This window comes from Sebastes umbrosus, chromosome 20, assembly GCF_015220745.1.
Source record: "Sebastes umbrosus isolate fSebUmb1 chromosome 20, fSebUmb1.pri, whole genome shotgun sequence".
NCBI lineage: Eukaryota > Metazoa > Chordata > Actinopteri > Perciformes > Sebastidae > Sebastes > Sebastes umbrosus.
Genome location: NC_051288.1, coordinates 10,433,593 through 10,449,157, shown reverse-complemented (window position 1 = coordinate 10,449,157; position 15,565 = coordinate 10,433,593). Strand labels below are relative to the sequence as shown.

The 15,565-nt window shown below is 43.4% G+C and overlaps 1 protein-coding gene across 1 annotated transcript in view; it reads left to right on the top strand.

The window, feature by feature from the left end:
• bahcc1b (BAH domain and coiled-coil containing 1b) overlaps positions 1-15,565 on the top strand; it is a 102,923-nt gene that overhangs the window by 56,200 nt on the left and 31,158 nt on the right. Inside the window, 1 exon segment of the mRNA XM_037754376.1 lies at positions 12,642-12,800. Coding sequence (XP_037610304.1) covers positions 12,642-12,800 — 159 coding nt within the window.

Sequence of the window (15,565 nt, the reverse complement as noted above, 5' to 3'; positions counted from 1 at the left end):
AATTCAAAATTGTATATATAACAATATAAAAAAAAGAAATTAACCGTGTTCTGCTTTTGTGCGTTACACATTTGTGGAACAATAACATGACATTATTATATTATCGCAATATATTTCTGCTGAAACACAATAAACGATAATATTGAATTAGGGCTAACGATTAATTTCATTATTGATTAATCTGCAGAACACTTTTTACAGCCCAGATTGCCCAACAATCCAGATTAAGTTTATGATCATAAGACACGGTAAAGCAGCAGTTTCTCACAAATAAGAAACTGGACTTAGGAAATGTTTGGCATTTTTGCTTTAACAAATGACTTAAATGAATAATAAATCATCAAAATAGTTAACTACTTAAGTAATTGACTAATTGTTTCAGTTCTATATTCGCCTCCGTCTACATGTTTCAATGGCCAGTCTGTCTGTACGTCCTCATGGTTTCTCTCTTTTTGGCTATAGTGGAGAAATAGAGTGCTGGAATAAAGGTGTGTTTTAGAGTTTAATTTGTTTGGGCGTAATTTATATGTGTTAAATTGATGTCACCCTTTATTTCTCCCTCTTAATGAAAGCGTAGGGCTGAAGCTGATTAGTCAATTGACAGAAAATGAAATACAACTATTTTAATAGTCAATCAGCCGTTTCAGACATTTCTTTGCACAACGAAAATGCCCAACAATCGCTGGTTCCAGCTTCTCAAAAGTGAAGATTTTCAGCTTTTTTCTGTTTAATATAATTGTCAATTGAATGTTTTAGTGTTAGTTGGAGAAATCGAGACATTTGAAGACATCACCTTGGCCTCTGACAAATTGTGATAGGCATCTCTCACTATTTTTTTCAATTTTCACACACCAAAATGATTCATTGAATAATCGAGAAAATAATTGGCATAGTGATCGACAATGAAAAGAATTCTTATTTGCAGCCCTGAAATCTTTTTTTCCCCTCCTCCACTCCTCCAGCCTCCTGTTCTCCATTCTTTCTCTTGTTTATTTTCCTTTCCTTCGTCTTTATTTCCTCTCCGTGGATCTCTCCAATAATCTTTTATTCCTGTGTAAATATTACAGCAATGAGGGAATATAAAGAATGGAAAAGCCATGCTGAAATAAGGTCACACTAGGTTATTCTCACCTGCTGTCTCTCTCTATGTCTCACTCTCTCGCTCTGTCACAGGCTCCCATCCTCTCTCGCCTGCTCGCTCGCTCGCCGTAACCCTCCCCACCTCCCTCCGTCGCTCACTCCTTCCCTCTCTCTCTCGCTCCCTTGTTGCCTCTCTCTCGTTTTCGCTGTCTGCTGATCCCGCTCTTCTCTCTTATTCAGTCTCTTCCCCCTCACACACACACACACACGCTGGCAACACACTGACTGTCTGACGCCCACACACACACACATGCAGTACACATGCAGACACACACGCTGACACCTGCATGTCGAGCCGTTGAGGGTCTAATTTAAGTAAAGTGCTTCTCTAGGAACCACAACCCCTCAACTCACGATGATGGAGGGTGATACGGAGCGGCGTGGTTGAACACTCACACACAGTTATACATAGACGCACACACACATCCTGCTCCAGTGATACTGAGATATGACTCTCCGCCATGGTGTGGGATTGAAGGAAGCACTGTAGATGGCTTGTAAGTAGCACACTGTAATAATAACGTGATATTTGATCCCCGTAGGGATATTCACCTTTTCTCGGCTGCAGGCGGATCAGACTGCAGGGTCAGTTACAGCGGCGGCGGCAGAGCTGGGAGGGATTCAGTGTCTTGCTGAAGGACACTTCAGCAACTGGCTCTGCTGGTTAAAGGATGTTGTCGTCCGCCCGGCATGCTTTGCTTCTGCTGCGTAGGTGTGTTTGTTTCCACTGTGAGTCTGAGCTAAGTTTATCTGAGGCAGGATCGCGCTGCGCCGCTGCTGCAAATCTGAGGCCACAATCACAAAACAAGTTGTCAGTTCTCACCGAAATGCTTCAATTTCTGCATGACTCATCTCACATTTCCTTCTATAAAACGTGCAAACATACAGGGACTCCTGAAATCTTACCCTAAATCTAAGAACTTGCCTTCGTCTTAAACATTTTCCTGCACAAATGTATAAAACGCCTCTTAATTCATTCATACTCATTCATTTTGAACAATTAATTATGTGTAGACAAAGTATTTGCTGTATTTGTTACACGTACTTTGTGGATTTCGCAATTGGTTTCCATTTTTTTGGTGAGGTTAAAACTCTGTCAGCACTGTTTCCGTTGTTGGCGTTGTTCGCACCGCCGGCTCATACATCTCCATGTTCAGAGACTTTGCAGGCAATTCCGGCAGTATGGGTTGTAGTTGCTGCGGTAGAGGGCCAATCACACATCACATTGAATCAAAAAACGCTTGAGGTGATTTGCTGCGAGCAAAAACCATACAAATTGTCATTGTTTTCTATATCTGGGTACAAAAGGATCGATTGCAGGTGTTATTTGACTGGAGAAGTTTCGATACTACTTGGTTATTTCAATGTATACCTTAAAGGTATCGAGTACTGATACCCAACCATAGTGTCCACTTGATGAATGTTCGTCAAATATTCAGTTTCTTTTTAGCTCTATTTTTGGTCTCCACCAACTCCTGTTTATATATTTGGCTGCTAAATGCTCCGCTATGTTCAAGAGCTTGTTGCTAACATTGTCTGCCGTTTGGTGCAGTAGGTTTTTAGAGCGTTTTTTCCAGCTGCGTCTGGAAACGCTATGAGAGCAGTGAGTTGCGGACTAGAAAGCTGCGACAATGAGCTGAAAGATGCTAAAACGTGCCTGTTCTGCAGACAGAGTGCTATTAAACTCACTTATTAATCATTGAAAAACTTAATAACATAAATAAAGTAGCTAGTAGAAAATCACCTAATTTAAAAATGATACGAAATGATGATAAAGAAATTCTTAGTCGACTAACACTCATACTATTTTGTCGACTAATTGTTTAGTTGATTTAATCGACAGAGCTGTAAAACTGAGTTTCTCCACAAAGAATCACACAAAAGCACCACTTTAAATCATTTATTTATCAGAGATGTGCTCATAATTCTCTTAGAAATACGTCATTCAGCAGGAAAAAGAGATGAAAAATAACTAATCGACTAATTAAATCTTAGTTGACTAAGACCAAAACGACCGTTTGGTCGACTAACCGACCAAGAGTGGGCAGCTCTACTACTTAAACATCTTTATCAGTTATTGTAGCTGAGAAACAAATCTTAGAAGACTTTTTAAAATGTTCCAGTGCGGAGCAGGTGAAAAGTTAATTTGATTTAAAAGTTTATTTAATTTAAACTGAAGTTGTGGAAACTGGTCTCATCTCCTACAATCATTCCTTGGCACACACTATTTCACATTCGGGCCAAATATTGAACCATTGCGTCACATATTGTTCACGTCCACTGTCATGGTCTTGAACCATAATTATAATCAGGAATACATGTTAATAAGTAACAGGGCCACATAACGCAGCACTAAAGAACATGTGTTTAATAGGGATTGTGGTGCTAATGTACTGTAGATTGTAATATGTAACCAGAAAGTAGTAAATGTTGATAAGTGGTGAACTTGTGTCGTGTTTGAACTTCAGTACATCATATGATTCATGAAGACACACATGTGTACCTCTTCATCTCCGTCTCCACTTTGCTCTATACGCTCACGGTGACATGTTTTCTGTTAGACTCACTTTGTGCTCTTCCTGGTGTCTTGACCTCCCCGGTGTATTTCATCCAGCAGCAGGCACATGCAGCTTCAAATCATTACAGTCTGTGTGTGAGTGTGTGTGTGAGTAAGTGTGTGTGTGAGTGAGTGTGTGTTTGCTGTGGCTGCAGACTGAATGGACCACAGGGGCGTGGCACAGGCATGTCGGACTGGAGGACGACCAGAACTCCCAGAACAGGCTTCCTCACTGTTTACCAGAGCGGCAAAGCAACTGTGGGGGTTATGGTTGGGGGGTTGCCATCACACACACACACACACACACACACACATCCCTATACACACACATACACACAGCAGTTAGACGGAATTGCATTATTGGGTCTCACCGCAGGCTTTCCTGAAATATCAGCAACCTTATGCTTTTAATTAGTGTGTGTGTGTGTGTGTGTGAGTGTGTGCACGTACCATTTGTGTCTCATTCTGACCCAGGCAGCACAACCAGTCTCGTATGACCCCTATTCCCCAAAATCCCCCTGTTTTCTTTGGTAAAACATGGAAAAACTTACTCCAACCGCCCCCCTCTCCCTCCTGCTTCCTAAGACTCTCTCATGTGTTGTGAGTTCCTGCTCTCCTTGACCATATATGGCCCTTCCTCCTGCCGTGGGTGGGTGGGTGTGGAGCGTCCCAAAAAGTCTGCGGTCAAAACGCAGGAACATTTTCCGTCTCACTCACGCTTTACTGGGGCATTTCGTGGGGGCCACGTTTCACCGAACGGAAAAAAAACACAAACGCTTTTCAGGCACAAGGTGCAATGTTTTCTTCCCTCTTCATTTAGTTCCTCCTGCTTTTTATTTCCTGTAATTTCCACGGGCGTCACGCAGCCAGGAGATGATGTGCCTCCTCGCATCCGTGCTGGCTTTTGATGGTGTAAACGCACACATGTAGGTGCAGCGAGATTGGGATGTAACTACAGTAGTCTCGTGCATGCAGAGAGATAGAAGAAGGAGTGTGTGTGTCTGCATGTGTGTGTGGATGGTGAAGCTCTGGTCCGCAGCCTGGGAGCCAGGCTTTGAGCTGTGCTGTTCATAGTCTGCTGATTTATGCGCCTCACAGGGAAATCTCTCATTTGTAGCTCTTTCATCTCATTTTTTTCCCCCTCCACTCTTTTCCTCTCTCTCTCTTTCTCTTCCTCTGTCCTCTCTCTTCTTCCCGCCGTAATGCGATTCAGTACAGCCGCTCGTCCCAGGCGACACGCCATGCTTTTGCTTGCACACCCTGCTCTCTCTTCTAACATGAATGAGTCAATTGATGAATAATAAGATAGAGCAGAAGGAAAAAATGCTATCCGGATCTAGTCGAGCAAAAGAACTCCTTTTCTCCCCTGAACGTATTCTTTGTAAGCACCGCTCGGGTGCTTACTCACACATTGAATGTGTTTGTGTCCCCCAGTGCCATAATGCTTTTACGGACCTTTGTGTGTGTGTGTGTGTGTGTGTGTGTGTGTGTGTGTGTGTGTGTGTGTGTGTGTGTGAGCGCCTTCCACAACCGCCTTGTTTGAGTAGCCCTGTCACTTGTGCAATTCCGTGGTGTCAAAACAGATCAGAAAGGTCTGGCTTGACTCCTGCCCCTAAATACACACACACACACACACACCAACACACGCACACACACACACACACACACACACACACACGCACACAGACACACACACACACACACACACACACACACGCACAGACACACACACACACACACACTCAGACACACACACACAGATTGAAGGCTCAGTGCCAGGGCCCTTGGTGGTTGGAGGCTTATGAAAGGGTCGGACTGACGAGAGGTTGCCAAGTGTACGGCAATAAGCGTAACAGCCAAGCTAACGAGAGTCAGAACCTCTGACACACACACACACACACACACACACACACTGAGACTGTACTGTCGGGCTCTCCAGCTCTCTCAGTAGTCGCCACCGGTGGCAGAGTCAAGAAAATGTGTGTGTGAGCGCGTGTGTGTGTGCGAGAGAGTTCAGTATATCAGTGTGTGGACAGAGGCTTTTGTTAATTGGCAAATGTGACAATAGAGCACGAGAGGATATTGATCTTCAATCGGATGCCGATCGATTTAACTCGTCATCCTTCCAGGTGTGTGTGTGTGTGTGTGTGTGTGTGTGTGTGTATTGATCAGCAGCAGTCCATTCACAGAGCTACAGCGAAGAATATCACTCCATTACTTTATCTGTGTTTGCTTTCTTTCTCCCCTATCTCCTTTCTGGTGTCTTTCCTTTTCTCCTTTCCTGTTTGCTCCTTCATCCTCCTCCTCATCCTCCCTTTCTCCCTTTCAGAACAGTGAAAAGAAACCTTGGGACGGTCTGGCCCGTTATCTGTTGTCTGGCTGTTTTTGTTTCACCGTAGATTTCATCGAGCACTCTTCAGCAGCTGCTGAGACAAAACGCACAAAAGAGGGTGCAGGGTCATTTTTTTGTTTCACTTTGACTCGTGCAACATACCGCATGTACTGTATATGAGTTGGTTTAATAAAATGCAAGAGCAGATCTGTTCTAATCCAAGAATGAGAACATAACCTTGACGTTTTTTTGGGTGCTTTTCATCGTGAGACACTTTCTTTGGATTTTTTGCATGAAAGCGTTCACAGTGTTACTCTTTCTAAACATGACTGCCGAGCGTTTTTGAGCGGATTCATCCTTGATTAAAACTGTCATAGTGTGCCTTAAAGGTGTGAAAACATGAGTGCTCTCGTGAAGAAATACTTCTTTAAGCAACTTTTATCCTTTGGGGTTAAATAAAAATTCCACCCGTGAAATATTCCCACACTATCATAGGTGTTATTTCAATCAACTTTTCATAGCAGCAATGGTGTGACAGCTTTTCCAGTTAAAAAGCTACTTTCTGTGGAGAATTTAGTATTTTCTTTGCCTTTTGTAGGTAGATTTCTCTCCCTGTATGGCTGTTAAACATCAGTGTAAAATGGCGTCTCTGAAGCGCTGAAGCACTGACACCAAATCCTGACGTTTATACTGTTCAATCTCCAGACTTCGCTGCTATCAAACTCCATTGTGGCTGCGCTGGAAATATAACGACATCCCAAAATTTATGTTTGGCCCCGTTATCCATGAGAATACCAAAAATATGCCAAGCAGCAAAAACCTGCCCAGAAAAGCAAGGCATGTTTCCAGCACGTTTTTTTTTTTTTTTTTTTTTTTTATAAAACAGTGTTTAAGTGTTTTTGAGTGGATTTTCCCCTCAGCAAATCACTTTACAGTCAATCATAAATAAACTAAAGCAGATTTTGCTCACTGTAAGCACAGCTGACTGTATTAGTATGAATAGAAACTCATAAGTCGGATTCTTATTACCTTGGATTGTCAACATCGGAGGATTCGCTGCCTGTGTGTTGACACACTTTTCCAAGTCATGATGCCAACTGGGAAAAAATGGGAGGCATACGAACACATTTTTCTACTTTAATTACCACTGCGGAGACTGAATGGGGCTGCTTTCTCAGTCGGCAGCTTGTATTTATGGTAAATAACATACGCACGTATAGTAATAAGCTGCGTGTAATCACGATGCCACTTGGGTCATAGTTGAATTTTTTGACATAGATCTGCGGTTGATCAGAAAATCAAAACCCACTGATGAGTAGAGCTTGTGTAATGTTTGTTATGTTTTATCTCGCTCGCTATTCCTCCGATGTATCTCATGTGTTGTGGCTAATATTTCAATCAGAAGAGGCTCGTATGAATTGAATGGTGATTTATTACTAGTAACAGTCTTTGGCGATTTAGACCCAATGTGACATAATAAGGGGGAAGTGATGCCGTAGTTGGATTTAGGATTATTCCCCCCGGGTCTAGACACTGGTGATGGTGGTAGTGAAAAGATTGATGCAGATCCGATGAATGAAGTGGAGCAGGATTGCTCTGATTGGATGAATCTGGAGGTGATGTGATGGTGAAGGGTCGCATCAGTTTGTGCTGATACTGACACTGAAAACAGCATAGAGGAGAACGTTTTTTAAACTTTTGACAGCAACGATGTGATTGGTTTAGGGAGATATGGCGAGATCTGATTGGTCACTGAAAAGAGAGACGCCCATAATCAGCTGACATAGTAATAGCCCATAAGAGAGAGACCCAGAATAAATGAGAATGAATGAGATTGCACCCCTAGTCTTCCTGAACTGAATTTACCCATAAGCTTCATTTGTGCTCAGAGCTACGGGAAGCTACGGGAGGATGCAGCGGTGACAGATGGAAAGGGAATGTGCGGATCAGGATAAAAAACAAAGGCGGAAACAGAGGGCAGGAAGAAAAGAAAAAGGGAGGAGGGGAAAAAAAATACGGTGACAGAAATAAGGTTTACGTTAGTGGCTGGCCTCCGAGATGATTTTCCATATCAGCAGGCCAGAGGGAACGGGCAAAATGTGATTTTCTCCTCAACTCGCAAAAACAGAAAACAGACAGAGGTGGAGAAGGAGGGAGGGAGGTGACAGGAAAGAGGGGAAAAGAGGAGGAAAGGGAAGGAGATGAGTAAATGGAAAAAAGATGGGGAAATGGAGGGGGAGAAGGGTGGAGAGATTAAAGAACAGCTGTGGGAAGAAAGTGAACGAGGAATGCCGAGTATTTACGCCACTAAACTTACTTATCAATATCACCACTGTTTGAAATCAGTGTGACTAATTTTTTTAATGTCTTCTTTTAATATGAGTTAACTTTTTATGGCCCTTGGAGACACTTCAAGATGCCTCATGTAATTTCAAAAAATGCATGGCTGATCAACTGGAAACTGTCTTTCTCTTCTAATGTCTGTTTTAGTAGATGAGGTACAGTGAGCAGTAGGGGTGTAAGAAAACATCGATACACTTGAGTATCGTGATATATTATGTTTTGTGATACTGTATCGATTCTCAAAAGCGGTTCATTTTATGTTGTGTTTAAACCCCGACCACTAGTGTTGTAATCAATCTTCAGCTGATTGACTCTTCCACTCCAACGTAACAACGTAAACTGAGACAGGAAGTGGCGTAAGGTTGCACAGCTAATTTTTTTTTTAATTCAGATTTTATATATACTGTATGCCGGTGTGTTCTTCGCAATATATTGAATTGAACCCCTGCATCATGATGCGTATCGTATCGCCAGATTCTTGCCAATACACAGCCCTATATAGTGAGCAGCGTGTGTCTCTATTTGACGTGTGTGTGTGTGTGTGTGTGTGTGTGTGTGTGTGTGTGTTCTTGTACAACTATCTTTGTGAGGACCAATTTGAGTTTTAGACCTTCAGAGTGAGGACATTTTTTGGAAAGTGAGGACATTTTGGACAGTCCTCTCTTTGGGACGGACCTTCAAAGGCCTGTGTGAGGGTTCAAACTTGGTTTTAAGGTCCAGGTTATAATTAGGTTTAGGTTAGGCTTAGTGTAAGGGTTGGGGTCAGGCATTTATCTGTGATGGTTAAGGTTAGTGTAAGGGGCTAGGGAATGCATTATGTCAATGAGTGTCCTCACAAAGATAGAAGTACACGGCTGTGTGTGGGTGTATGTGTGTGTGTGAGAGTCTGCTCTGCCAGGGGGGGCCTTGTGAAACCAGCCCGAGTCTTTACATGAGCTGTGTTTTATTATGACTGGCTGAAAGGCCGCTGATCTACAGTTGTACAAGAAAAGATTTGGAGAAAAAAAAAAAAGAGAAAAAAACACTGTAAAAATATCCTGTCTGAGAGAGAGAGGGTGAGTGAGAGGACGAAAGAGAGACAGAAAGAGAGAAAATAAATGTCTAGAAGGGGAAAGTTTCTTCTTCCTCCAAATGTATTATGACTACAGAGAGTGAAAGTGCAAAAAAAGATGGAGGGATTTCTGCTTTTAAATTGTCTTCATCTGTGTGTGTTTCGTGTGCTTCAGATCCAGCTGTATAAATAGACACACACACACACACCTCTTTCTGATTTGTCTCCTAATACACGCCGCTGCTCCGTCTCCTTCTTGATTCATCCCGTGCCCTCTCTCTAATGTGTGTGTGTGTGTGTGTGTGTGTGTGTGTGAGAGAGACAGATTGGCAGACAGTTGAAGGCACTTGTGGTTGTGGTTGTTAGGGCGTCGGGTCGTGGTTGAGGTGAGGGTACTGTGTGTGTGTGTGTGTGTGTGTGTGTGCACGTGTGTGTGTGTGTGTGTGTGTGTGTGTGTGTGTGTGTGAGACGCCGATGCGGACTGTTGTGGTTGTGGTAATTGTCTCTGATGCGAGGCAGCGTTTATGGGTAACGACCCAACCCACCACCTCTCTTTCTCTCTCTCTCTCTCTCTCTCTCTCTCTCTCTCTGTCTCTCCATCCAGTGACTAATTACCTGATTCCCCATGGATTTGTTTCCTCCTTCCCCTACAACTGTTCAGGTTGTTCCACTAAATGAGAGCATGCTGATAAGTGGAAATACATTCAAACGGAGCCAAACTGAGCTGAGCCTGTTCGCCCAGTTTGCTCAAACTGTAACAGGATGAGATTGAACATCTGATCTTTGTCCCGTCTGAGAAGTGGAATTAGGTTTTTCCCCCTTAGATCCAACCTGCGTCCCCCATGTGATGTTTTTGAATATGATCTTTACGCAGATTTAAGTGAAGAGATGAGTATGCGGAGAATCAACAAAAAATGCTTTTATATTTGGAACTACGCTACTGGTTTCAAGTTTCCATTGTTCATTGTTGTGTCTAATTGTCATTCGCACTGATCACAGGTTATAGAAAACCAGGATGTAGCATCTGTTGGGAAGCTTGGCATTACAACTCGCTTTGTCAGTAACGTTGAAACCAGAAAGTCTATGTGGTTAATGTGCTGCAAACAGTTGCGCTGGGACATTGTACAACTTCTGAGGTTTACTTTTTTGTCTTTGTGTGCTTGATGCGCAAGTCCGCAATACGAGTTGTTGACATTTGGCTCCTCTGAGAGCCTCTGCAAACTTCTGTGTGTAGGTTCGCAAAGACGTTAAAGGTCCTATATTGCAGAAAGTGAGATTTCCATGTCTTTATTTTTTATTATAAAGCAGGTGCTATATAAATACTGTGAAAATATCAAAACGCTCAATCCACGGAGAAATACTCACAGCCTGTACTCAGAAACTGTTCCTTTAAAGGAGCCGTCAGGACTTCCGTAAGGTTGTGATGTCACAGCTGTACAGTCACAAGTAGAAGTACTGCTAAACTGCGTGTAGTTGACACACACAGTTAGTCTCCGGCTGCAGTGACACTGAGAAGATGGCGACAGAGCAGATACGGACACCCAGAAAACGCTGACCAATCAGAGCAGACTGCGCTTTTTCGGGAGGGTCTTAAAGAAACAGGCGCTAAAACAGAGCATTTCAAAGAGAGGTTGAATACAGGTATATTCAGACAGACAGTTTGAGAAAGCATGTAAACATGTTCTAGTAGAAACCTAAAATACAAGTATGAACCTGAAAATTCCCATAATAGGTCCTCTTTAACATGTATCTTGGGAGAAGCATAATTCCAGTTTTTCAGATGTGGTGTACAACTCTGGAAAGTTATCACAGCGGCAATCATTTTATCTTTCATCATTCATGTTACAAAGTAATCTACCAAGACTGTGCGATTCCACATATTTGATTGGCCACTGCAGCATCTTGACAGATGACATCGTGTTGTAATCTAACTTTTTTTGCCAGACAACCCTGCTTGCTTTTTTGCTAGAGCCCCCTATTGTTGGCACCCCCAATGCGTCAACGGACTGGCCTCATTCATTGCATTTTTTCATACAAGGCTAAAGTGGATCTGAATGCAGCTCGAGGGACTTGACAATTAAAGCAATCTTTACCAAATAGGCCCTAGAATATCTCCACCGAAACAGAATTTATAAGTGAGACACCCTACACTTCAAGTTTTGTAACCCCGTTTTAAGTTTCCTCTGTAACTCCAGTACATTAGAGCCATTTGAAGAAGTGCAATTAATGATTGTTTTCAACATTTCATTGTCCATTGATAAGTTATTTGGTCTATAAAATGTCAGAAAATGGTGAAAAAATGTCGATCAGTGTTTCCCAAAGCTTAAGACAACGTCCTCAAATGTCTTGTTTTGTCCACAACTCAAAGATATTCAGTTTACTGTCATAGAGGAGTAAAGAAACCAGAAAATATTCACATTTAAGAAGCTGGAATCAGAGAATTTTGACTTTTTGTTTTCTTAAAACAAATACTCAAACCGATTAATCAATTATCAAAAAAGTTGGCAATTGATTTAATAGTTGACAACTAATCTATTAATCGTTGCAGCTCTCATGCTGACAGACTGTGACCAACAGACTCAGGTGAAAATCATCAGCAGGGACTATTCATACACAGTATGTCACGTGTCTTAGGCCCCAGTTTATAACAAAAAAAAGTCACCTTGAAGCTTTTTCCTGATCATAATTTTAAAAGAAAAAATCTGATATGTGTGTCACATGTGAGGAGAATGAAATGATCAGAATTGGGACACTTGGAGCTGCAGTGTGAATGTAGCTCGGAGGGATTAATTTCTCTAGGGCAGGTCATGAAATTTCATTTTTTACAGTGCTACTCAGTAATAGTAATACCATCCAGACCTGCCGTGTCTGCCGTGTCTGACGTTTTACCTGCTAACAGGAGAAAAATCCAGCCTCAAACTCCTGCTGAGTTCTTGGTCCTGAAATGTTTACATCTAAAACATATTATTATTATAGATTATTACAAATACGTGTGGAAAAACGAAGATATGTAGAAAGCATGAAATCCTCTCATAATATTTCCTTTTTTTAGGACAATTGACTGCACATGTACTCTTTTCTAAGTTAAACAGACATACTTAAGACCTTCTCAATACTTCTTCTGTGGTGTTTCTTGCTCATTGGCCCCCCCGCCTTCTTGCTAGAGTCACAGTTTATCAGCGAGCACCTCTCTAACCTCCGGCCTCTGTGTCTCTCAGGTGCTTCCTTCATGGGTTCCTTCCTGGCCAGCAGTCTGGGGTCGCCGCCCTCCCACCCTCCTCACCCCTCGGGACCTGCCGCCTCCCCCTCATCCCCCTCCTACAGGCCTGGACCCCATTCGAGCGCTTCCCCTATCTGGTTCCCCCATTCACATGAAGGTAAGACACACACACACACACACACACACACACACACTCACACACACACATGCAGGAGGCAGCCCAGAGCTGCTTGGGTTCTTTGGTTAATCCAGGGTCTTGGTTTGGGATTAGATCGAGATGGAGCCATTAAGTGGTTTAACCAACACTGAGCTGAGGCCAAACACGCGCAGCAGTGACGCCTCAGATGATGCTACTTATAGAAACACACACACACACACACACACACACACACACACACAACTCTCCTCTGGCTCTGTATGTCAGCAAGCATGTGGCTTTGTGTTTGTGGCGGTTTTCTAGTTTGGAGCTCGAGCACCGTAACGCTTTCAAAAAATGGTGCACGACCAAAGCCTTCCTCTTCCTTCTTGCCACATAAACACACAAACAAACACACACGTACACACACTTTTCGTGCAGTATAGAAATAACATCATAATCGGCAGTAATTCACAATACACTTCAGGGCTCCGTACATTCACTCCCCCCTCCTTTCACTCAATCATCTCTCAGCCCCCCGCTCTCTTCTAGGGGTGAGTTTTAAGTTTCATGAGCGAACACACACACACACACACACACACACACACGCACACATAGACACACAGACTGAAACTTACCCCCATTTCCACCATCCTCTCCCTCTTCACATCCCCCCTCCCCCTGCGACCGCAGCCCCACCCTCAGGGCCCCTTCTGGGCTAACCGACCTCCAACGGCCCCCCTTCCTGATCATAGACACACACACACACGCACCCAAAAAAATGTGCGCATCCACACGCAACATGTCCTCTTTCGGCTGTTAACCGTTTGTGGTCAAAGAGTGAAGCTTGACTTAGTTATCTGTCGCTTTCAGGTATGTGTTTGGGGGTGTGTGTGTGTGTGTGTGTGTGTAAGAGGATTTCTCTTTTGACAGCGAGATGGGTCTAAACAGATAACCTCCAAAAATAGGCTTCAACAGAAAGACAGCTTCCGCCACAGGCTGTGTTTCTCAACTAACGTCGAAAAACGGTCAGAATCCGAATTTCACGTTAACACCCAGTGGTGTCACCTCGGGACAATATTTGACATCTCCAAACATTGTCACAAAAGAATTAAAAGGAAACCAGCCAGCTTTCATCATAAGAAGTGAAGCTCTTTAACCAGTTCTCTTACCGCTGCACTTTGACATGTCATAGCAGGAAAAGCACGGGTGTAATCAATAACATGGTCATGTCTAGAACCCGCAAACTGCAAAATCTGATCTGAGAGCTGCAAAACACTTGCAAAAACTCTCACAAGACCTATCCTTCTCTTAACTATTTGCCCATCTCGCGAAAGTTTCCCCAACTTGTAGGTTCCCTTCTTCTGGCTACGACCCATTAACATTAATAACGACTGCATTCCTTTCAGGTGACTCAGCATCCTGGTACACTAACATGGAGCCATCGTTGATGTTATTAGTTTCACCTGTGCTTTTCCTGCTATGACATGCTGAAATATCTGCTATGAAAAAGGACTCTTCTTACTTATTTTACAACATGAATGAATTAAATTGTCTCCCTGTCACTTTTCCACCAGTTGCCACAGTTTGCAGATGCAAATTCCACTGATTTAGAGCTCATTTCTTGTATCATCATACCACTTTTAACTGCTTTATACCAGAGGAGCAAAAGTCCAACTTTTTCTGGAGGACGCTACTGTTTATGAGACAGTTTTTTTTTTATTCCCCTCCTATAAGTCTTAATGTGTTACATCCTGTTGCCGAAGAAGTGTACACACCAGAATTTAATGTGAGCAAATAAGGCGAACACACTTCTCCACTTCTCTGCGGCCCCAAATTTGTGATTTAAGCTCATAAGATGAAACTCATAAGAGCCGTGTTTTTTTTCTTACACAGAAATCTCTCCTGATGCGGCTTTAAAGCTCGAAAGGAGACAAGAGTTTTGTTTGTACAACTGCCTCATTTGCGGCTCGTCGAGCGATAAATAGCAACAGTTAAGCCCCCGAAAATGAGCGCCTAATGTCGCCCGGAGTGACTCGTCTTAAATCAGATTCATAGAAAGAGTCGGAGGCAGGACTTCGGCGTGAACGCGAGAGAGAGAGGAGAGAGCAGCGGCGGTGAATAGAGAGCAAGAATGTGTGTGTGTGTGTGTGTGGTGGGAGAGTGTGTGAGCCTATCAGACGGATTTTGTGTCTGTGTGGCTCGGCTTTGATGTCTGCGCACACACACACTCGTGCACGAACGCGCACACGCACACTACAAATGATTGTTTTTAAGAATTCAAGCCAGGGAGCTCCGGTAGGCGGTCTGCCAGCTGGCCACGGTCCAGAGTGGAGCGTAGCCAGCGCAGAGAGAAGAAACCTGGCCGATACACACACACACACACACTCACACACACACACACACACACACACACACACAGTCACAGATGAGACATATTCACGAAGAAATGCACAGTTGTTTGAAAAACAGCACATATCCCCTCACACACACACACACACACACACACACACACACACACACACACACACACACCTATCCTCTCCGTCTTCCACACCTGTCCTTGTTTTTTGTCCCCTCTCTCATGTGCTCTCGCTCCTCTCCTTACCTCCCTTTCCTCTTTCCTCTCATCTCAGCCATCTCAAAGCTCTCCACTTCCCTTTCACTTCCTCCTTCATCTTCCATCCCCCCCCCCTCACACACACATACACACACAACCTCCGCAACACACACACACACTCCCCTCTCCATACGCCTCGCAGCAGCACCAGATTGGGGGCTTTTCA